The sequence below is a fragment of the Enhydra lutris genome, unplaced genomic scaffold, assembly GCF_002288905.1.
Source record: "Enhydra lutris kenyoni isolate GAN:26980312 unplaced genomic scaffold, ASM228890v2 scaffoldscaffold66, whole genome shotgun sequence".
Classification (NCBI taxonomy): domain Eukaryota; kingdom Metazoa; phylum Chordata; class Mammalia; order Carnivora; family Mustelidae; genus Enhydra; species Enhydra lutris.
Genome location: NW_019154150.1, coordinates 8,954,992 through 8,979,821, shown reverse-complemented (window position 1 = coordinate 8,979,821; position 24,830 = coordinate 8,954,992). Strand labels below are relative to the sequence as shown.

The window sequence follows — 24,830 nt, the reverse complement described above, 5'->3', positions numbered from 1 at the left end:
ACCTGAGCAGGTGGAGGCTGTTGGACAAATCCCTGTGGAGAGGGAGGGGGCTGGAGGACTTGCTGGGAGATGGGAGGTCCAGAGCCTGAGAACCCCCCTGTAGGGAGCTGCTGGCCTGTAGAGGCAATGACATAGCTCGGCTGTTGGGTTGGCTGTGCCATGAGGGACGGCGGGTAGACGGGACCAGGTGGGGGCTCCGGAGTCTCTCCTGAGGACTGCCGGCTCAGATTCATCTGGGTGAACTGTGTCGTCACGTCGTCTCTCTGCACAGAAACAAAGAGGAAATTGGCAAGAGCAGCCTAGTCATGGGAGAGACACACAGGGGCAGGCACAGGCCACATGCTCATCACTGTGGGCAAAGGAGGGCACAGATTGTAAACAATAACAGAAAGGAATTCTCTGTCCAGAACAATAAGAGAACATAACAAGGGAAACAGATTTTAATCCTCAGGAGGATGGGAGCTGGTAAACAATTTGACCAAATCTCCCTCTTTCAATAGAAACAAATAATTATATTTTTCACTAAGGGTTCGAGCTCCTCGGGAGGGTGCTGAGGCAAGGAAGGCTTGGTGCCCTTGGTCCTGAAAGGTCAGTGGGACTTCCCAGAAGTCTCTGCCTTCTGGAGAGAGGCAGAAGGGTTGTATCACCATCACCCATGGCTGTGGCAGTGAGGGAACCATCATGGTGTCATCACATATTGGAGAGTATTTTTCACTGGCCTGGCCTGAAATTTAGGGACAATGTTCCTTCTCGTTGTCCAACAGGGCCTAGTACATTAAGGGAAGAGGAAGGGAGAGTGGGGGCTTGGGGAGCTTGGGGAACCCCCCACCTCAGTAGCACAGAGTGACAACCACCTCAACTGACTTCCAGCTGTTTCCCAAGCCATCACACCAAGTTCATGTGTCTCTCTGTTTCTGACTTCTAACTCCCAGGGCATTCAATCCCTGTTCAGTCAGTAAATTCTTAAAATGGTACCCGATTGCAAAAGCAGCAAACATGGGACAGATGACAGGATGGAAACCATTATTTTGGAGAGGGGTTGCAGTGTTCTGGAATGAGACCCTCACTCAACGCCCCTTTACAGTCAGCCCAGGGCACCCATCCAGCATCACACAGCTCTGCACGGGAAGGTAATAAAACTGGTGGACATGCTCTCCCAGGGGAAAGGTCGCACACATGAAATACGGTACCATGGGGAACTGCTGCGTTGCAGACACAGGCAGGAGATGCTGGGGAGGAAAAGAGACCGCTGGGTATTGCACGGACTGGGAGGAAGCTTGCAGCCCCTGCACCGACTGGAGGAAAGAAAAAGCTGGTCAGGTAACAGGGAAGCACTGGGAGCGGAAATCCCACAGGAAGTCCGGCTTATCAGAAGCAGACCACCTACACCACCCTACAGGTTGCCTCGGCTCAGTGCACTCCAGAGCCACCAACGGAAAGTCAATGCCAAGCAAAGCACAGCCAGCCAGCCTTGCAGGAGGCATGTTTGCTCAGAGTCAACACTGCCTTCAGAAGTCACTGCGATAATTTTGATGTCATTATTGTTAGTCAAATCCACTGGATCTAAAGATATTGACCAGGGACTGAAGGTAAGGGAAAAAATTACAAACGAGGCTCAGTCTGGCAACCTACTCGGAACACTACAGCTTTCTGTGGCTATTTCCGTGTGTTGCTCTAGGAAGGGAAGCTCATTCTACATCTCTTGAAGAAGAGGCAGGCCACCTCGGAAGGAACTGAATTCTGTCCGTCCGATTGATAAAGCATTCAGTACTACCCCTTTGTGGACAGGAGCACTCGGTCTGTGTTGGGAATGAGTGATCAAGATGAAAGGAACGCCTCGCTGAGGTTATGGGTTCGGTCTCCAAGACAGGCTCCGTGATGCCTAAGAATAGCATCTAGACCTAAGAGAAAACTTGTCATTCATTTTCCCCAGAGCAGTGTGCTCACCACGCAAGTTGCTGGGTGGGGTCTTCATGTCTATCTAAACTGAAGGATCCAGATGAAATCTTACCAACCTGCTCTCAAGGGCTCTGGGGCTGCCAGGTCTTATTTATGAGTGGGTAGAAGTGGCCCCAATGAAAAAATGTCACCTTTTTCTTAGGCGCCACTTGCCGTTCTGAGGACTTTGCAGATCCTGTCTTGGAACACCTCCCCTCCCCGCCTTCCCACCAGCTCCTACCTGAGTGACCAGTGGGCCTGCGATATGGGGCTGCGGTGGCTGCACCTGCTGCTGGGGCTGAGGAGAAGGCTGTTGTGGCGGCGGTTGCTGGGATGGCGCCATCATCGCCCCTCGCAGGGGCTGCTGGCTGGTGGGGGGGTTGTATATTGCAGGGGTTCCGTCGGGATTCACAAAGGGCTGGCCTGCAATGGAATCGCAGCTGGGTTCAAGTGAGCTTCTCAGTCTCTGCTTTAGCAGAAAGAACCACACTGATAGATACGCAACAAGTAACCTGAGGTAAAGGGGCAGGGTGGTGGAGATCTAGGACTCCAGAACCTTCGCTGTCATGAAGGCTTTCCCGTTGATGACCTATCCGGCTAAGCTAGCTAACGGTGTGAGCCCAGAGCAGTTTAAGAAGCAACAAATAAACCCACTGCCTTCAGAGAGATTTGCTAAAGCCAAGCGCATCTGTGTAGTGGCGACCAGTGGAGAAGCCTGTGGAGAAGCAATCTTCGCGAAGCCGCGTGTTTGCTGCCCGCACCTCACTGTTATCAGCAAGCTAGCATACACTGGGAGATAGGGCTGCTTCCCCTTTACAGAATTCCGGCTACACTGGGTTACACGTTATTTACCAATACATTTGCTTTGCTTCCACCAGCCTTGTCATCAGCTCAGAATGGTGATCAGTTCAACCGATAGATACACAACAGAACCGATCACATCCACACCCTCGCTTCTCTAGACAGACACGGCAAGGAGCACGCAGGGGTTCTGGTTTTAAAGATGATGCATAATAAAAGCTTCACAGCATCATCTCCTGATGGTGAAGCAAATATACATTGTTTTGCCTTTTGAAATGATGGCACGGCTCACTACTATTATTACTATTATTTGAGGAGTATTTTATGGTTTGCAAAATGGTATCATTGGATCCCCAGCATGACTGGCAGGAAGGACGGTATCATCTTCCTGTGTTGTAGGGGAGACAATGAAGGCCCACCAGAAAGGTTACAGGAAAAAAGGAGCAGAAGGAGGCCAGAGGGAAGAGAGGGAAAGAGGAGGGAAAAGTAGGGAGAACCAATCAAGGTCCGGTGTGGCAAGCAGGGGGACAGGAGCCTTACACACACTTTCTCTGCTCTTCCAATGACCCCACAAACAAGTAATCTCATTCCACTTTAGAGACAAAAGGATTAGGGCCCTCATGGACCAAGCAACTCACTCAGAAAGGCCAAAGCAGCATGCGAGAGTCAGGGAATGGCCCTGGTCAGAATGAGTCCCTTCATTTCCCATCACACCAAGTAACTTCAGTGCAGTACCCAAATTTACATAATGTGTGCATGCTAAATGAGGGGACGATGACAAAAATCCAATCATAATCACAAATCACTAACACGTGAGAAATCAGGAGGGGTGGGGGCCATGATTTAAGGTGGAATCACACCCAGGCCTGGCAGGTAAAGCACACAAAAAATCAGAATGTTCTGATTCGCATTCAGGGGATGTCAGAGGCGGCTTGCTAAATTCCTCTCAAGCACATAGTTGAAAGCCTCCCCTTACATAGTTTGGGTATTTGGGGGTCGCAAGAACACTGTTATCCAGCATAGGCAGCATGGGATGGCTGAGGAACGCAGCCCTTTTCATTAATAATATATATGAAAAATAACAGAAGACCATCAGTGATGTGAGGAAAATTAGCAACAAAACAGAACAAACAGGTCAGAGAGTGAAAATAAAAAAAAAAAAAAAAAAACTGACCCAAGTGAAACAGCGTTCTAGTGGGAAAGAAATATGTGCTATCCAACAAGAAGACTGCTATAAAACGGGGGATAATTAGCTAATATACAACGAGTGAAAGAAACCAGTCCCCAAAGGGGGCTATTAGGGAAATGTGCAACTGCATTTCTAATATGTTCAAGGTCAGGCAGAACTTAATGGTAATGGAAGTCAGAGGAGTGGGACCACTCAGGGGGGCAAGAGGGAGAGTCCCGGGAGACTAGTCATGTCCTGTGTCTCCTTCCAGGTAGTTTTTGCACAGGTGTTCACACATTCAAATACCTGCCAAGGCTATAGGCTGGGCATGTGGGTTTTACAAAATAGGGTGAGAAAATATTTTAGAGTCAGTTTGGAAGGCAAACAATGGGGTTGTGGCTCCCAGGACTTGATTTCAGCCCCATCAGGAACTGAAATGGGAGCTTAGTGTGCCTATATACACAAATACACTTGTATGTGTGCAACGTGAAAGCCTTAAATGCTGCATATTCATGAACTAAGGAAGTTCTGACAACAGTTTCATAACCAATCACAATGGGCCATGATGGAAAAAGCAAATGTGCCAGAATTATAGTCACAGAACAATGACTAAATTTAGAGATATTTAAAAAAAATGTTAATGTTCTTCATAGGCACTTGTTTTCCTATCACTGTCATTTAATTTTAGCTACATTTGTTTTAAATACTTTTTTCTTTTTTCCCCAAAATAACTTTCTTCTGGATTTAAAATCTGCAACCTATTTTTTTTTTCTCCCCAAAGCCTCAATTTGGGAAAGAATGAAAAGAAATGGTTCAATTTCCAAAACTCTATCAGCCCATTTAATGTTCTAATTCTTAGCCCCGCTCCCCCCCTTTTTTTTTTGTATTACAAAAAGAGGAAAATTTTAGATACCTAGCATTTAAAAAAATCTTCACAGCAACTTCATAAGAAATAATTTCAAAATCAGTCTCATTCTGTGTTCACACACACACACACACACACACACACACACACAGATGGAAAAAAATAAAATGATCTTTACTATATTTTCTATGACTTCCAATTTACCCCAGTGAGAAGTATGGTAGCATGAAAAACGAACCATAAATAAGGTAAAAAACATAACCACAAATTATTCAGATGTCCTTTTTGATAAATTTGAGATCCTCTGTGTGAAATATTACTAATGTGCTATGAACAAGGCAAAAGAAACGTTTCCGAATAATTGCATATGAAAAGTACTCAGAACTCCCTTGAGTAGAAAGAGATGGCAGGTTCTTCTGGAAGAGAAGAGAGAGAAGAGAAGACTGCTTTTATGCTCACAAATGAGAAGCGGAAAGACGCGAGAGAATGAAACAAGTAAGATGGCCGCCAGGGAAGGGAAGAGACACCACTTCCTAAGAGAGTTAGGACAGGCAACTGTTGGTTTTCAAGTCAGGCAACAATGACCTCTCTGGATGCTGCCATTTCTGCCAATCCAGATGCAATTACAACTGGATACAGGCAATTAGTTTGAATGACAGCTGCTGAAGACCGAAGGGGAAAGAAAGACTGTTGGCCCCTAGGACCATCCAGCTTAGAACAGGTTTTTGTGTCCAGAACTGTGAGAGCCTGCCCAGCAGGCGCTGCATGTGTGTTGGCACCTGTAAAGGGTGCAGACAAGCGGGGCTGCCACGAACTGGCCAAGTGCTCATTCCCCTCACTACATGGGTTTAGGTGGAATACTTCCCCACTCTCCACATCAGCATGAATAATGTGCAGTAGATATTATTTTCTAAAGGCTTTATTTGTTTGAAAGAGAGAGAGCAAGCAGGAGGAGCAGAAGGAGGGGGGAGTCTGAAGTAGACTCCCCGCTGAGGGCAGAGCTCAATGTGTGGTTTGATCTTAGGACCCTGAGATCACAACCTGAGCAGAAACCAAGAGTTGGATGCTTAAGGTACTGTACCACCCAGGCATCTCATGCAGTGGATATTTCTGCACTATTATATAATTACTGAGCCCTGCAAGAGGACTAAGACTTGGTTATCCATTCTGAGGATGCAAAACAAAAACAAAACCGAAAAACCTGAGTCTGATCCCTCCCCACAAAGAGCTTATGAATACGCCTGTAATGAGGGAATGAACCCAAGGGTAATTCAAATTAAAAGCAAAGTAATCAAATGCTCTTGGTCTCTAACACCAAAACATTTCTGCCATGAACTTGGCAGAAGGGAATTTATTTAAAGAGATAGAGCAAGAAGAAAAAGAGGTTTTCCTTTCCTTGTGCTCAGAAGATGATCAGTGAAATCATAAGGGCGCTGCTGATTATGGGCAGACAAATTTTAATTCAGATCTCACAAAGACACGTTGACAGATACGTCACACACAAAAACTTTATGGCACATTTAAGAAGGAGGTGGAAGCGGTTTGGATAAATAGGTGCTGGCAAGCCCGTGGGAAATACCAAGTGCAGTGTTGGGAGAACCCATCAGGAACATTTGAAAGAGATGAGCCCTAAAAAAGCTGCTCAGACCAAAGTCCCAGCCGATGGCATGCCTTTACATCACACACTCGTGAATTTGCACCAGATGAAGGCAAAGCAAAATGGCAAAACAACAGATAGGGGGATTAATGAGTATTTGGGGGATGTTCATGCCTACTGGCGTCTCTGGATAGCTCTGAATTGAAAGAAAATAGCCAAACAAAGATGAGCTTTCTGCTAAAAATTTCCAAAAGGAGACCAAGTCCAAGACAGCAGGAAGAAGATCAAACTCAAGTGTCAAACCCAGGCTTGCCTTGTGAGGATGAGTACATTATACGGGGATAACGTTGAACCCTCTGCAGTGGCTCACTCCTCCAGATGCCTGCAAAGCAAAGAAAGGATAGGCCAGAAGTCCTGAGTTAGAAACAGACTGACTGAGAGCTGAGTCTAAGGCTAGACAAAGTAAAAGGTTGTGATTGCATTTGGGGAACTGGGGGAATATATGTGGATGGGTTGGTTTCAGGACACCAAACATTCGGTGCTTAGGGAGAGCCAAGTCAATTGTGCTGACAAAGGAAGTTTCATTTTGTTTCATTTGGTAGATAGACATGACTGGCAGGCACCTTGGTGTTCTCAACTTATTGCTTGTCTTCTGCCTGCTTAAGACAGATACTTTATGAAAAAACAGAAAAAAAAACAAAATCAGACCTATAAATACAGAGAACAAACTGGTGATTGCCAGAGGGAAGGGGGATGAAGAGATGGGCAAAATGGGAGAAGAAGAATGGGAGGCACAGGCTTCCAGCTACAGAATGAATAAGTCATGGGAATAAAAGACACAGCAAAGGGAATATAGTCAATGACACTGTACTAGCGCTGTATGGTGACAGATGGCAGCTACACTGTGGTGAGCAGAGCGTAACACACAGAGAAGTTGAATCACTACATTGCACACCTAAAACTAATGTAATATTGTGTATCAATTATACTCAAATTAAAAAAAAATTAAAAGGCAGGTATTTTATCATAGTTTCAGACCTGGACCACATTCTCAAATATGTTAGATTAAAAAAACAAAAACAAAAACAAAAACAAAAACCCTGTTCTATTATGCACATCAACATATAATGAGTAGTAGATACTATTTCAGTACTCTGTAATTACTGAGCACAGTGTCTAAGACTACTTTGTTATCCACTCGAGTGAAATTAGCCAAGGATGGCTCCTTCCCACAATGAACTCATAAATGAGCTGGTAAGAGGGAAATGAATCCAAGGGCTATTCACACAAGAAGGAGAGTAGTCATATGCTGTTGGTTCCTAACACCGAAGAATTTCTGCCACATATTTAGGGAAGGGGAGATGTGGATTTCAGGAGTTCATAACCATGATAGAGAAAGATGAGTTCCAGTCCAAAGGTGACAAATTTCTAGTTTCAGCAGCAGAGTCATAAGAGATTAGATAGATAGATGGATGGATAGATAGACAGACATGCACACATGCACCCCATAGATAGACACATACACATATATGTATACATGATACATGATGGGATCTGTACACATATACACCCACATGCGTATTTTCATTTTACAAAAATAAACATATTCTAGGAAAGAAGAAACATCATTCACCTTCCATCCCACCACTCAACCATGGTATAAAATATATCAATATATTTTCCTTTTGGTCTTGGGATATCTTAATGGCAGGCATTTGTCAGATCACAGAAGTGGGTACAGAGAAGCTGCCCGACAGTGTTATTAGACCCATTCCCTCAGTTCGGATCCTTTTTCAAAGGAGATATTTTGATAAAAGCTCTAAATGACTGGATCCAATGAATAAGAATTGGGACTTGGCACCAGAAAGCACTTTTTTTCTTTCTCTACAAGTGAGATTACACATGATAATATACACATAACACATGCACAACCATTATATCATTACAAATAATATTTCTTCATTATACCCTAAAAAATACTCTGTTGAGCTTTTTTGAAACACAGCAATTTTGCTTAAAACAAATGACTCAAAACTAATGCCTGTGTGTGCTCTTGTCTGCAAGCTCTCCGTCTCAATTAAAAATGAAGGGATTTAAGCCAACAGCATCAGACCATACTTCGATCAGTGCCCAGAGTAATGACTATAATCCTGGTTTTCTTTTAATTTCCTTTTAGTGCTTACAATGATCCAAATAAAATAAAAGCAATCTGATATTCTCCTTAGAAGTATCTATTCTGAAAGCTTTCAAATAGTTTTCAATAAAATGATTATGCCCTCTTTTCCCTCAAGCTTATGGCATTTTCAAAATGTCTCAATCAAACACCATGCCTTGAGATTGTGCCATATGTTTTCATGAAAATGTGGCAATTATTCAAGTAACTATTTTACTATCATTCTCATGTTTCTCTGAATTTCCTAATTACTAGTAGTGCTATATACGTGAAAAGATTGAGTCTGATTGCTTTTATGAGATTCTCATTCACTTTTCCTTTCTAAGTTTAGCTAATCACGGAAATACTCTGGAATCATCGAAACCAAACTCAGACATATTCAGAGACAATTCAATTTTTTTTTTCCAATTACTTATAAAGGCTTCCAAAGAGGCGACTAGTCAATGTCAAGCTTTCTAACCCAGGGTTTCCCAGCCATGGCACTACTGATATTTTAGGCTGGATAATTCTCTGTTGGAAGGGGCTGTCCCACACATTGTTAAATGTTTAGCTGCATCTCTGACCTCTAACTTCTTAAATGCCAGTAGCAGCCCCTTTCTCCCTCAGTCATAATAATCAAAATGTTGGTAGATACTGAGAAATGGCCTTGAAGGCTTGGGCATAATTGCCCCTGGTGGAAAAGTTTCCCCCAAGAGGCACATGCTTGTTAGTCTATTTGCCCAATGCTCTGGGTTTTTTGGAATCGGTGTGGAAATTCACTGACCACTAGAGAAGTTAAAAAATAACCATTGATCATGGGGGAAAAAAAAATGATCATCATGAAGTTACCAATTTTCCAAACCTCACCAAAACCAGTCTAGTTGTAGGGTCACTAACATACATAAGAATTAGCTCCCTGTGTCCTATTTTTCACTGCTATTCCTTATTCCCCAGGGGTAGAACTGTGTGAAGTTCTAACACAAGAGCACAACTTCTAGAGGTAAGACTCTGCTATGTGTCCCAACTGATATCTCAAGTTCATGAAGTATTTTGGATGCAAAAACACTTTTGACATAATAAGAGGCTATCCTGATATTTAGTCTGTGAAACGCAATATTCTGCCAAATACAACACAGTATTTCCCAGATCATCATTTTATGGTTACTAATCTTAGCTCCCAGGTATACCTGAGACACACTATGGTCAACACAAAAAGGACAGAGGGAAAAGTGGACATTTCTGGGAAGAATCCGTATTTACAACCACATATCAATATTGATATCATTATACAGAAAAGATTACAACTATAGATCTGTTCTTCCTAAACTAAGACCCTACCCAATGGTTCATGCACATAGCTCTTCTGCTCAGGAATTTTAAGAAAACTTTCTGACGAGTTTATAAGCGCAAACACAAAAACATTACTCTGATCTTGAGTCCCTGCCATAGCAGCGGTAAGGAACTAACCTGTGTGCGGATTGAGAAGGATGCTTCCGGGCGGGATGCCTGTCGCAGCTTCGAGGGGAAGGAGGATGTAGCTGGTGCTGGGGGCTGGCTGGCCCCCTGCTCCACTCTCAGGATAGGGCACACAGCTGGGAGAGCCAGCGGCCACGCCCGCAGCCAGGGGCGCACTCTGCAGGGGTGCGTGGGTGCGGGGCAGAGACCCCGAGGAGCCTGTGCTGCTGTTAGACTCGGAGCCTGACACAGAGAAAAGGATCAGAAAATCATCCAACACAGACAGCTCCGGATCTAAATGCTTAGTTTACATAATCCATCCTTAAAGCATGCAGTGAGTGCCGCAGGACTAGAGCAACATTTGGGGCTCACATTTTATTGAGATATCTGCTACATGTTTTTCAGATGTGTCGATTTCCTAGGAAAAGAGAAGGTAAGAATGAGCACTTTCTTTCATCCTCTCACAAGTCCCTAGGGTAGCACATCCATAAAGGGTTCCCTAAAGCTGTGGACTCCATGCCGGGAGACGCCTGTCACCCTGAGTAATTAAAGCCAGAGGGCTGTCTTACTGGAGTTAGGAAAAAATGCCAGGTGGATATTAAAATGATGGCAGTTTAAGAAGGAGTCCTAGAATGTGCTGATCATGCCCTTGGGTCTAAGGAACATCCATAAAGCTGCATTTTGAAGGGGGATGGCCAGAAATAATCTTTCCCCCTCTAGATGTGAATAGAAGAACTGGATCACTCCTACAGAGAGTCCTTAAGGTGTGTATGTCACTTAGTGACAGAAATCTTACTAATATGCCCAAGGGGCAGGCCAAGAACGGCTTGGTCTTCATGAGAACACCGGATCATCCTTTAGATGGCACAGAAGGGTAAAATCATGGAGAGATTTGTTGACTCTGTGTTTTGCAAATGTGTAGGTAACTGGATTCCAAGGTGGACTCTATCCCAAACATCTCCCTTCCCCTCCACTGCGATATCCCACATCCATTAGGCACCACCTGCCCTTCACCACAGCCAGAGCCAAGGAGCTCTAGTTCCCTTGACCAGCACTGAATATTAACCAGAACACTGGAGACAAAATGCACCAAGCCCCATTTCTTTATCAGTGAATTCTAACTAGCAGATGATTTGAATGACATCATAGGTTGTGAGAACATAGTACAGGGAATTTAAAAAATTACTTATTAGCCCACAACTATCAATTTATGTCCTTAAAGATGAATTCCTCTGGGTGGTTAAAGGGAAACCTTATATAAGGAAGAGTTAACATTGTTTCAAGATTTTAAAATGTGCCCTTGAGTTAAACTGGAAACCTCTAAAAATAAGTGATAGGCATACAGCAGGTAATTGGGGGGAAGAAGGGCCATCAAAGAGAGTTTGGAGGAGGACATTGTTTTCAAAAGGGAAGGCAGTGATATTTATTGAGCACTTAGTATGTGTGAGCACCTGGGCACACTGGAATAATAAGTACTATTACTGGCTGTGTAGATAGGGAAGTTGAAGGATAGAGAAGTTCAATGCCTAAAGTCGACTCATAAAGCTAATGATAGAGCAGAGTGTGATCTAGGCACACTGATCTAGCTTTACCTGTGACTCAACACTGCCTCCTAAAAGCAAGCGTATGCATATGTCAGGGACTGCCACCAGTCATTTGGGAATCTTCTCTTCTTTCCCCCACGACTTGATTATTAATAATAATAAAGTTATAGGTTAATTCAGGATGCACCATCTAACTGGTTTCGAATGCTGATGGATTCTGAGTAATGTATGGGGAAAAATAAAGACCCTAAAAGATCTGAAAATGCCAAGAGTAGTTTTGAGAGGGCATCGCTGGCATGGTGCCCGGGACATCACAGCCCCAGAGCAATCCATGGGGTGTGTTTGTGAACTTACCCCATGGGATCTCATGCTACAGTCCAAGTTTGACACTACTGCAGAGGGAACAACAGCAAGGGTAATAAGCAGTAACAAAACCTCCTGCCCCCAGACACTGAAGCTCATACGAAATAGGTTCAGCCCACCTCCAGGCAGAAGGGTAAGACAGCAGGAAAGGGTTGGGGCGAAGGAGACATGTCCTAAGGAACCTGAGGTGTAGCTGGGGCTGGCAAGAGGAGGGGGGTCAGGAGAGGGGACGGGTGCACACAGCTTCTGTGCTACAAGAAAATCCAGAGTGCTCTTCCTTTTTGGCTTTCAGAAGATGGCTATTAGTTACTGATGTGCAATATCGTGTTCTTCTAGAAACAGGAGAAAAGCAGCACCTTCAACAGGAACAATGAGAGGGCGGGGCAATGACAACATAAAGGATTAGAACTGTTCAAAAATTTAAAAAAAAATGAAATTGATATTTGAGAACTTTACTGCTTTGGGTGTTGAGAGTTAAAGTGTGTCCAGTCTCCTTTTCTCAGGGACTTGAATGCTAACAATGGCAAATATTTAAACAGTATGTCTACATGACAAGCGCTGTGCTAATCACTATGTGAATTACCTAGTCTCATTTTCACAGCAACCTCATTTTGAAAATGAGAACTGATCCTCAGAGATGTTAAGTAAATTTCCCGAGCATAATTCATGTGTGGCAGAGTCTGCGTTCAGGACCACGTGGACCATGCCTCACTCCCAGTCACTCGAGTGACATATACATAGAGCCTGGGCCCCAAGCAGGACAGTGCCTAGGTTCTAAGAGATACAGCACAGGAAGTCAATGCTGCCCACAATGAGATGCTCAGAAGTGGAAGCTGGACCCTAAGGGGCAGTCGGCGGAAGGTGTAGGGACAAGACATCAAGGTGACTGATGGGGGACTTTGGTGAACACTCGAGAGAGAGACAGGAAAAAGGAAGAGAGAAAAATGGAGGGGGGGGATGTTGTATAAAACATCGTATGACAAAGTAAAATGGAAAACTGACAGCAGAGAGGAAGGGTGTGGGAAGACGCCACTGACTAGCTGTGTTTACTTCATGAAGTGATTACTTCTTCTTCTTCTTCTTCTTCTTCTTCTTCTTCTTCTTCTTCTTCTTTAGATTTCTTTATTTATTTGAGAGAGAGAGAGATTGTGGAGAGGAGAAGCAGAGGGAGAGAGAAACTCAAGCAGACTGCGTTGAGCCCAGAGCCCAACGTGGGGCTCAATCTCATGACCCTGAGATCATGATCTGAACCCAAACCAAGAACTAGATGCTTAATCGGCTGCACCACACAGACACCCCTGAAATGACTACTTTTTTAGACCTTAGTATCCTCTTTTGTAAAATATAAGTCACCAGAATGGTGAGTAGCTATGAGGATGGTGGCCTTAAACTTCCTCTCAACTTGAACAACCTTTAGACTGGTTTCTTCCAGAGGATCATTCCTCTACCTCCTTTTCCTTAGAGCATTTCTGCCCCTTTATGGTGTCAACCTTTCATTAGCCTAGTAACTCTTTTACAGCCCAGGTATGTCTTTGTTGAGGACTCAAGAGTATCTCTTTGAAATGTAATAATCAAGAGAACTAGTGCCCTTGTCTGCCAGTTTCCGTGGGAGGGGAGAAAGAAGATTGACTGTGATAAGCACCAATCAGCAAAGACGACTTAGTTGGATTCACCAACCACTTGTCTACTTTTCCCCAGTGCTTTTCCAGTAGTTCACCGAGGCCCTTTAAACTCCCCTGCAGTTCCTTAGCTCAGGGTTGAGTTCAGTCTTTCTCCCCTATTATAATAGTCTTGACCCTTATTGCAATAGTTATGAATAGAATCTTCCTTGTCTGTTTATCTTGTCTGATGCAATTCTTCTTTTATAAGGACCATGAACCATAAATATTTTTCCCTGAATTAATAATTCAACAAAATATTTCCAGATCCAGGGGTCAGAAAATTCAATAGAACGACCTAAAACTTCTGAAATTACAAGGAGAGAGAGAACATCCAGGCTGCATTAGTGCTGTAATGAAAATAAATACCAAGAAGAGGAAGTGGTAGAGAGATGAGGTGGCTTGCATTGGCTCCAAAAACACTCTGGATGGAAGGTAGACAAGAAGGTGACAACAACAAGAACATGCTTGGATCCCGAAAACAAAATACCACACCAGGTAAAATTACTAAAACAAAACATAAGGATATCTTATTTCTCCAGAGCAGTTGTTCTCAAAGCATGGTTTGAAAACAAGCAACACACGCTGCTTCCTATGCTGCTACTGTCGAGAACCCCTGCTCTGGAGATCAAGAGAGAGGATGGCAGTAAAGCAATGTCCTTTGACCAGGGTGGAAAGAAATAGATGTCATACTCATTTCCCAACCTCATAGCTACCACCAAGAAGCAGCAGAGGTTACGGTACAAGCACTGTTCCTGTCCTTCCATGAGGAGAATGTCAAGACAAAATGATGTCATCTGCCTCTGGAGCTGTGTGTTGGACATCTGGTAGGTGACCATCCCTAAGCTCGGTGTCAGGGATACGTCAAGAGAAAGACAGCCCAGGCCTTCAGAGCAAGTCTGAAGAGGCTCAGACTTCAGAAATAAGCTTCTTCCAAAATGTAGGAAAGCATGTTCCCACCTGGAGAAAGTCTCATCATTATCTATTTAAAGCTCAAACCTTTGTAATTAGAGGAGGAGAAGAGTAACTTAAATGTCACAACTCCAGGCTTGGTTTCTGAAAGGTCAAAAAAAAAAAAAAAAGTTTGCAATTCCACTGCGAATAATGAGGTAAAAAATTGAAAACTTGTGCTGTTCTGAAGATCCATGACAGCAAAACTGACAGCTTTGCTTCATAAAACCATCTTGGGAAATTGTAAGCTTGTTTTGACATTCTATCTTGATCGCCTTTAATTTTCTTTTTTTTTTCCTTTCCGTTCCTGCACCTTGACAAGCTTTCAAAAGGAGACACTTAGATTAAAAGGGGAAAAAAATGTCTGAAGCACTTACAATTTCTAATCATTCTTCAAAGAACATGGCATTTTAGCATTCTTGAAGTGTTTTAAATGTTTCCAAAGAGCTTTTCTTCGGAAGTGATTGGGGGGTTGGTGTATGGAGGATGACGATTAATTTAAAAATCTTAAGTGCTCTTTTGGTGTGCTGGAATTTTTAAGTACACCATTAAGGTCCTTGGTTTCTGCATTTTAAGGAGATTTAAAACTATTTAACCTTTCTTAGTTTACAAGAGCTCAAGTGCACCACAGTGGGTTTTCTTGACTTCAGTTGCTGCAATAGTGGGATAGAAGAGCAATTAATTAGAGTAAGACATCAAGAATTCACCAATTGGTGATACAACAGAAGGCAGAAGGCAGTGTGAGCCCACCTGAATCTTTCCAAGGAGCAGGAAGTGTGTATATATGTAGCAGTGGTTGTGACTAAATGCTATTAATTTTCTGCCTGTGTAGGAAAACACGAGATAATTTCTTAGGAGCATTTTCAACAACATAATTACGTTAAACCATTAGCATAATGAGTCTAGATTTCACAAAGAGTGCCCCCTCGCGTGAGTGTGAAGCTTGGATAGGAAAGTATTCACAATAAGGACAACCCATGTCTATTCTCTGGTTGGTGTTGGCCATATGCCATCCCTCTCCCTCCCTGCCCTGTACCCCCAGGTCTGTGAATGCACCCCCAGTGTGTCTGACACCCAGGACATGTCACTGAATCGCAGCTCTCAACACCCACACTAACTCCAAACTTCTGAGGCAAAATCTAAATCAAACAGAAACATTACAAACTATCACCCCAAAATGAAGCTCATGGAGAACTACTGAATGGTCATCTGCCACCTTCCGGGGATTCTAAGGGATATTTTGATTGAGAACATCTGAAAATAATTTAAAAACAAGGGTGAGGGAGTTGGAGACAGAGGAGCTAGGGATGCAAGACCATGATGGAGAGTTTTTGGACTCATATGAACCCCCGGTATTGATGCCTCCATCAGTCTAAAGTTGTTTCCACGTCATGGTTCTCATTAGCTCTCACCTCCCAAAGACTATCCATGCAAACCTGAACTACTTATCTCAAAAGATCACTATTCACTTAGAAGAAAACACAAGATTAAAAAAAGAGATGCCTACACCTGGCTATTTGGAACTCTACACCTTCCTAAGTCTTACTTTCCTTATCTGCAAAGCAGGGATGGCAGCATTAAATGGCAGTAATAAAAAGAAACATGAACTTGTGTTTATTGAGGGCTTTTAACTGCCAGGTATTATTCTAATTGCTTTGTGTGTATTAACTCTTTAATTCTTCAAATAACCTTGCAATATTCCCATTTCTCAGAGGAGGAAACCAAGACTGGCAAACAGGTTAGATAACTTGCCCACAATCATATTAACAGCACACCAAAGTAGCAGCCCAAACTATTAACATTATAATTACCTTAGAGTGTGGTTTTAAGAAACTGATCAAAGTCATAAATCAAAAAACAATAGCTAGGTTTGTTAACTAGTTACCATGTGCAGGTGCCTTGGTAACCATTTATATATAAATAATTGAACTTTAACATACAATAGTTATGTTAGTTAGAGGGTGTGGGGGTAGCATCATATTCTATTATAACCTATGTTTCATGGTGTGAAAGCTGAAATGACATGGGGTCACTTATGTCAAGAGGTTTTCAAATGGAGTCAGGAGACCATTAAGGAGATGGGTATTTGACACATCCTCACCTGCAGAACCATGAACTTTTGAACTGGGCCAAACTGCAAATATGGCAAGGACTCAGCTCAAACACCTGCAACCTGCTACAGTTAAGAGAAGGCTTAGTGATAGCCTTTGAAACCAGTTATAGTCAATCAAGATCAGCATTGTGCCACCAACACCAATCAAAAATCCTTTGTAAACGATGTATACAAGCATACCCTTTTTGCTTTAAAGACCCATGACTTTTTTTTCTTTTAATGTTCAATTAGCCACTGCATAGTATATCATTCGTTTTTGGTATAGTGTTCAACGCTTCATTAGTTATGTATAAAACCCAGTGCTCATCACAACACGTGTCCTCCTTCATACCTGACTTTTGCTCCCAAGTGGGACACTATTTGGGTTGCTATCCATATCTGTGTATCCCGAATCACAATGCTTTGATCCCGAATAAATGCTCTTGCTCAATTATTGCCTCCTGTCAATTTTAGGTTGACAACAGGTAAGGAAAGTGAAGATTCAAGAGGTTGGTAATTTGAAGAGACAAAGTTGATATTTTCATTGCACCTTCTGACTTCCCAGGTATCCCAGCAATTAATATCATCATCATTAATTTACTGGAAGCCAGAGGGAATAATGACTGTATGGGTTGGGTGGAACCTAGGAAACACAACAGGACATAAACCCATTCAGTACTAACTACCTGCTTTGGACAGCTTCCCGGTACTCCTGGTACTGGATGTGCTGTCACCCCGGGTCAGCACCGTGATGCCCCCAAAACTGGCCGTCTTGGTCATGGTGGGCTTGAGATTGCGGTTGGAGCTATCTGAGTCTGTGCTGCTCCAGGCCCTCTGGTGGTCCGACCACTTGAGCTCATTCTCTGAGCTGCTCTGTCGACTCCCGGATGTTCTCCCCGAGCCATCCCTGTTGCCCCTGGAGCACAGCCATAGGAAAGATGCACAGGGACAGTGTTACATTCCACGAGTGGTGTGGACACAGAATGGGACCTTTCTCAGAAGAGCCGTCTACACAAGACCCTTCTTGCAACCCTTTCCATTAAGCCTGTTGCCTCACAAACAGTGTCACAGATAGCTCGTTGATGGGCAGACGGATAACATACCACACATAATGCGCATGTTTACAAACAGAAAAACCAAACCTAGAAATGTCACACTACCCCTCTGCCAGTGAAGGAGAAACAAGTAGAAAAAACATGGCATAAAATACAGTTGTTAACTTCTCTTGTGGAGGAGAAAAGAGAATAGATTCTCCCAGCCCAAGTCAACAGTGAATCGAGGTTTGGGAACCATTATGATCTTGAATGATTCTGAAGTGACTCCCACTGAAGACAGGTTTTGTCTGTCCCTTTAGCATTAAATAACGGACCATGGGAAAATGCACAAAGAGGCAGCGAAACCATTTATTATTTTCTGACTTGATGAGATGTCTATCTGAATCCATTAAGGTTTTGACAGCACAGAAATCACAGAAATTACTCTGTTGACCTAGGGTAAGAGTTTTGCCTGGTGAGTTTAACCTTCATGGGCAGAGGAAAGCATCTTTTAGTGCTTTTCACATAGAAAAACTTGTGATAATAACAATACCAGTGTAAACACTACACTGACATGAAACTTTCCAAGGGGATCAATGGAAATAACAAAACTCCATAGGTGAAAGAACATGTTGGTTCTAAATCCAAATTGAAAAACTGAATGTATGGGAAGAGATCCAATAGGCAGACGTGATTTCTGAAGACTCCAGAATATCTCTAAGTAGGACACAAAATCACATGTGTTTTATAAAGAAAGTTGATGAAATTTGCATTTTCATTGGTTTCCAATCTGCTTAAAGAGGAACTTAGTGAATATTTTCAAAGCTTTTCCTGCAAGTTGGAAATAAGACATGATTAAAATACTCTAAGATTCTCATGGATTATCAGTAAGTAAAGGGGACGTAAATAGTTGGCAATAGATACAACCCCTAATTTCATTATCACAAAGCAACATGACATGTTCAAGTGTTGATCCTAATCTCACAGATGTGGTCAGTGGCTTTGTTAATAGATATTCTTCTAAAGACAATGATAGGACCGCAAAGATGTGAGGAGTGTATGCATCTGATTGAAACTCACCAACCAAATTGTGCAGAAGGCACACAAAATTTTTTGCGTTTGTTTCCATTTTACCTAATAAATTTCTCTTTTGTTCTATGAGAACTTGAGAAGCTAAACAGATTCAAGAGATAATAAAAATGAAATGGCTCCTCTGTGATAGGAACTTTGTAAAAATGAAGGGAGGACAGAAAACTCACAAAACAAAAGGCACTCAGCGCCCTGCTGTCTTGCATCAATGTTTTTTTTATTTGTTTGTTTGTTTATTTGTTTTTTGTTTTTTACATTCTCTCTGTTAGCACCTCAAGGATGGCTAGGATTAGAAGGAGGATCTAAAAAAAGATCAGATTGTGAGTAGAAAGTATCACACACTCACCGATGGTCAGGTAGCTTGAGTTCTTAAAACCCTTTGAAATTCAAGAAAGCCAGAGGAAATGGGGTGGATGGGAAAAAACCAGCTTCTTTGAGGGTGCTCCTGCTCCATTCCTGATTGTTTTCCTTTCAAGTTCCAAATTCAACTTTATTCACATTTAATTCTGATTAATTTGACCTGTCTTTGCCAAAGCCTGGCAAAATCATTATTTAGCAACTGTGAATGCACCAGGGATGTGACAATAGTCTCACTTGGAACTAATCTGGAATACTGCATATAGGAAAAAATTTAGGGTAGTCCTTAACCTCGATATATAAGATGCCTCAGAAGGAAGCTCTCCATATGCGGGTGATGATCATGAGCTCTGCTTGGGTTTCCCTCTCCCTAGCACCTCCATGAAAGGAAAGGCCAGTGTGGCTGAGCCCATCTGCAAAGGAGTGTCCGCCACTTTTCCTGGGTGCAAACTAGTGTCTTGGAGTTTGCAGGCTTCACTCTGGCATTGGGTAACTCCTCTAGACTTGTGCTACACCCTTGGCCAATAAGGTAATCTAAGGTTTCCTTAACTTCTTCTACCTCTACTCTCTACCATTTCAAATCAACATCCCAAAGTCAAGAGCTGTCAAAATCCCCAAAAGAGGGAACTTAAGTCGCTGCTTTAGTCTTAGCATTAATGAGATTCATAATAATGCATCTAATACTGATTTATGGATCTCTATTTATACACTGAAACAATATTTTATAACTCTAGCTAGTGATTAATTGCCTTAGCACTGGCAAAGTGAGGTCCAGAATCGAATTTTTTATCTATTTGGGTGGTGAATCATAGACCTCATAGACAAACATAACCACAAGTGCCTTCCTATCCATCCTAAGCCCAGTCTTGGTCCCTTCCTACTGGAATCCAGGAAGGCAATGGAAATGAGGTGTCTGGTCATCAAGAGGAGTTGGTCCTTGTGTATATAATGAGAATTTGATTCCAGAATAGTCATAAAGCACATACTTTAGGGTCTGTTTCGGTGCTGATTAATATAACTAACAACATTTATTTTCCTTCATGTCTGCACTTTTTTTTTTTTTTTTGGCCAAGTTATATATGATGTATACTTTGAGTTGCTTTAAGTATTGTATGGATGTCCTTTGTGCTAAGTCATCTTCCTGAGTTTCTGTGCCTGATGACTTGGTGGGTGATGGCACTCATATTTGGAGTGACTGATCTGAGCAGATCCTAGCTCTGGCTAGGGACCAGATTTGGGGCTATGTAAAACCGATTGGCCTAAAGGGGAAGAACCCACATTTCATACATTTATTGGCTTAAACAAACCAGATTATGGTGTGAGTACATGAGTACTGGTAAATTCTTCTTGTTCTTTTCTCAATTTTCAAGGGGACAATGCAGAGTTACTTTTTTTAATGTAAAGTGTGATAATAAATGGTCTATCGATACAAGGGGAAAGCATTAGACTATGTAGTTCAACCTAGAAAAGTGAAAGACATTTTTAAAAAAACCTTTTTAGTTCTGCCAAAGTGTAAAGGGAATAAATTAATCCAACTGTTCTAATTATGAAGTCTTAAGTTCACATTTACTACAAAAAGATACTTTATGAGCAACAATCCATTTACTTTCCTTGGTCTTTTCTTAATTCTAGGTGGGCAAAATGTTTTGTTTGTTTGTAAATGAGTAAGTTTTCTCTCTCCTACAACAGAGATGAATCCTAATATTCATAAAAGCAATAACATATTAAATATATCCATTACATATTAAGTACCTTTATAGTGCTGTGTATCCTTTTTGCCCTATAATGAATATTAGAGGTATATTTAATAGGGTAGTGACATGGTTATGGTCCCTCTGCTTTCAAGGATCTTCCAGCTTAGTATGGAACTTAACATATACAATATTAATATATAATAAACACATATATATCTGTTCCCCTTATCTTACACAGATCTTGATTTAAGTAATTCATTATAATTGGAAGCAATTGGCCTATAGGGGCCTGTACTTTCCCTTTGAAATAAAATCTATGCTTGAAAAACATAATTGAAGTATTATGATGGCCAGTAGTGGCTAAAAAAATCAACTACTCAAATACAGTTATCATTGGTGTCTTTTCCAATATCAGTCATGTATATATAATTGCAAACTATTAGAGGAATTTTAACTTGATGTAATTCACCAGAGTTGACTTGGGAATGTTAAATCGGTATGCTGTCAAAGTTAATCTTTGAGGAGAAAACAAAAATAAAAGCAAAAAAACCTACCCAAAACAGAAAATCAGAGGAGGAACCTGAAAGGATTATGTACCAAGCAGTAATTCCCTGGTCCCATATCTCACATTATCTAACATGGCTTCAGCACCAACTCTGTAACCAGCTTTACAGATATAACCAAACATATTTATTTCATGAACAGATATTTTACACTAGTACACTTATATTTAACATTGATTCTGCCACGTAATCTGAAAACATAGTTTTAAAAAAGTAAACCATACCAACCGAAAGAGCTGTCTTTTCTTATAGGTCTCATTGCATATGTTACTGTCTTCCAAGAGCCTACTGGAAATGAAAAACATGGTTTTTATGATATAAAACCTAATGACATTAAATGCCCTATGCTAAATGGATGTGTACTCTTCTGCAACAGTCCCGCTCTTGCAAATCAACCCCGTGTACTATGTTTTATGTCCGTGATGTTGCATTTTGCAATAATAAATGAATGACAGCATTATTTTTCCCCTATCCTAGGATTAAGGCACTGATACTAGATAAAAAGGAAAGCAAGAGGAAATAGAAAGAAGGGAAGAGGAGAAGAAGATAAATCATTTAATAGACAATTAATTAAATATATTAGCTGTGATTTTCTTTCCTTTGGGCAATATTAAAGTTATCTCTTTTGTAGGGAGGGGCAGAATGAAATACTGACATTCCAGAAACAGGTATCCAAGAAATGTATTTATTTTTAATGGGAATAGATTCAGTTAGATTTTTGCTTTTTGGAAATATCAAGACTTGTTCATATATGCAATGCATGTTTATCACCAACTATGGTAAATATGAATATAATTCAATTTGAATCTAAGGGACACTTAAAGTGCATTAGCAGTCTTTTTATGCAAAATCCAAGTAAATGAATAAAATTTGGGCATAAGGCAGGGGAAAATTATTGACTGGATGACTAGGGAATAAGGCTTCCTACTAAACTGAATTATAAACACTCACTTCATCTTTTTAGTTAGAATATAGATCTTTGGAATGCTTCAGCATTATCCCTAGGATGTTAGTGCTCATGGATTCTTAAACTGTAAATAGGGAATATTCACTTAAATTGGTGTGGATTTTTGAGGATGTTTTTGAATGTCTTCTTTAGACACATTTTCTACTTCCATCTGTTCTTCTAGAACAGGCTGTTCAGTGAGAGGGTTAGCTACTCAAAGATTTCTAACTGCTAATATTAAAGATAGCTTTTTTTCCCCCCAATCATCTCTAATGCCTGGTTAAAATTTTCTTTAAGTACTGGAATTTAATCAAACAGCCTCCATTTTAATCAGTTTTACAGGGGCACCCATTAAGCTGACACCTGAAATAAGGTTAAGCACCACTTTCTGAAGGGATACCATATTTCCATTCCAACTTGCCCACTCTGATGCACCTTAAATGTGATTAATACAGCTAATGTAGAATTCTTTAATTACTCTTGAAAAGCTGCAATTAAATCAAGGGAGCATTTGAATATCTATGTCAGTTTAGGACTATTTCTTTAAGGTATATGTTAAATTTGAAAACCTTTGGCTCATACGCTCAAGACTTTGTATAAGTTGTATAACCCATTCATCACACAACAACTACCCCCCTACTAACTCCCAAGTTAGTAAATTTAGATCAGTTTAGATAGATCTCCAAGTTAGACTAATGGGTTGTTTAGAGTGAGAAACTTAAAACAACATTATTCCAATTATTGTTTGCATAGCTATATAAAATTGTGGGGCACAAGAAGTGGCTAATGATACCCAATATACAAATACTATGAACAGCCTCATCCATAAGCCAATGAAATTGCAAGTTCATTTATGCTTTGTAATGCCTGGTAAAGGTAGCAGGAATTAGACCTCTGGATGGGCCAGAAGTCAAGAGTTTTAATAAGGAAAATGTACAAAAATTATGTTTGGAAGTAACAGAGAAGTATTTCCCCAAATTAAATAGTTTTTAGGCATGCTAAATAACACATATGTGTATGCATATAAGTGTGTGCACATAGATATATGTATTTATTTATACATATATTCAAGCACACACTTATATATGGGATATATACCTATGAGTATACAGGACACACATGACAGACTTTGTTCCTCTACAGACATGAAAAAGCAAATTGCATTTTACCTGTTATCCACAAAAAGGCTTTCCTGGGAGCAAACTGACTGAAAAATAAAAAAAAGGCATTGTATCAGATGTTCTGGATGTGCTGAGGGATCCCAAATCCTTGCCTGCTTTTAAAACTACTTTTCCCCTCCAAGAGGAAAAGAATTAAGAAAAAAATTCACTATGTTTTGAAAAATGGAAATAAAAAGGGAAAAAAAATGGTTAGAGTTAGACGTGTACACCATTCTCTTTCTCTTTCAGCACACAAGTACTTTTCCAGCAGGACATCTCCAGGTTACGGCTAGATTTAGCCCGTTCAGCATCAAGGTCAGAAGGAGAGAGACGTGAATGAAACTGTCTGAGAATCAGAGAAGTGTGTGACCATCGGATCCTGAGCTAGCTGTTTCTTCTGGAGCTGCAGAGATACAGTTCCCAATAACAGCCAGAGGACTGGTTCAAATCAAGGCAGAGCATGTGCTCTTAGCATGATCCACGTAAGGACGGGAGAGTCATAGAACCACAACCCTACAGTTATTACCTGGCAATGATAGACTCTCTTTACATAAACAGATTGACTGCAAGACTCTTAAAATTAAAGAGATGCCATCAATCAATTTGCAGAGGGCGGGCACACAGAAGTCAAGTGAGAACAAAATGAAGCTAATCAGAAAAAAAAGTAAAACCTATCTAATGTTTTGTTTTGTTTTTCACACATAAAAACAATGACTCTTCTTAGCTTCCATTCCCCTAGCTATTAATTTCCCACTATCCTGTGTTTAGAACACATGTAGGGAAGAGAAAATTCCATTACTATTACAAGCTGGGGAAAGGCAAATCAAATTAAGTTTTAACAAGGAGAAAAAGAGATATCTAAACAAAATATGGTGAGATGGCCCTCTAACATAGTGACTGTGTTTGGGAATTAACAAAAACCATTTTCAAAGTACTGAGTTTCTAACCATAAATATACATGCCATATTATATGTGTAGATTTTGTAAATGATGAATAAATGACCTGCTAAATGGTAAATTGAGACCTAACAGGTCCATTTTAAGAGAAAATAAAACCAAAGTAAATAAGGACCTTTCAATATTGAATTTTTAAAAGATTAGCTAATGTAACCATTACCCAGAGAGGCAAGCAGGATATTGGTTTCTCCATACATTTTGTTGGAGAAATCATTTCCTTCCACTAAACCAAAGGGTTAGCTTTGGGCATAATGTGTTTTCCTCAGTGATCTGAACGTTTCAGAGGGCATCTCTAGAACCATTTCTATTTTAACCTTTGTGCGTTTAATATGCATCCTGAGTATTAAGTGGACAAACATCTTATTTAACAACAGTAACAACAAAAAGCCAATTAAGAAACACCCTTTACAGGAAGTATCTTCTTTTGACATTTGTATTTAAAAATA

At 41.2% G+C, this 24,830-nt stretch overlaps 1 protein-coding gene across 1 annotated transcript in view; it reads right to left on the bottom strand.

Moving 5' to 3' along the window:
• LOC111159063 (cAMP regulated phosphoprotein 21) overlaps positions 1-24,830 on the bottom strand; it is a 111,474-nt gene that overhangs the window by 53,787 nt on the left and 32,857 nt on the right. Inside the window, exons 10-16 of the mRNA XM_022521443.1 lie at positions 23,437-23,474; positions 21,550-21,609; positions 17,271-17,500; positions 9,989-10,219; positions 2,180-2,361; positions 1,191-1,295; positions 3-263 (exon numbers count right to left, since the gene is read on the bottom strand). Of these exons, the coding sequence (XP_022377151.1) occupies positions 3-263; positions 1,191-1,295; positions 2,180-2,361; positions 9,989-10,219; positions 17,271-17,500; positions 21,550-21,609; positions 23,437-23,474 (1,107 nt within the window). The remainder of the gene's footprint in view (positions 1-2; positions 264-1,190; positions 1,296-2,179; positions 2,362-9,988; positions 10,220-17,270; positions 17,501-21,549; positions 21,610-23,436; positions 23,475-24,830) is intronic.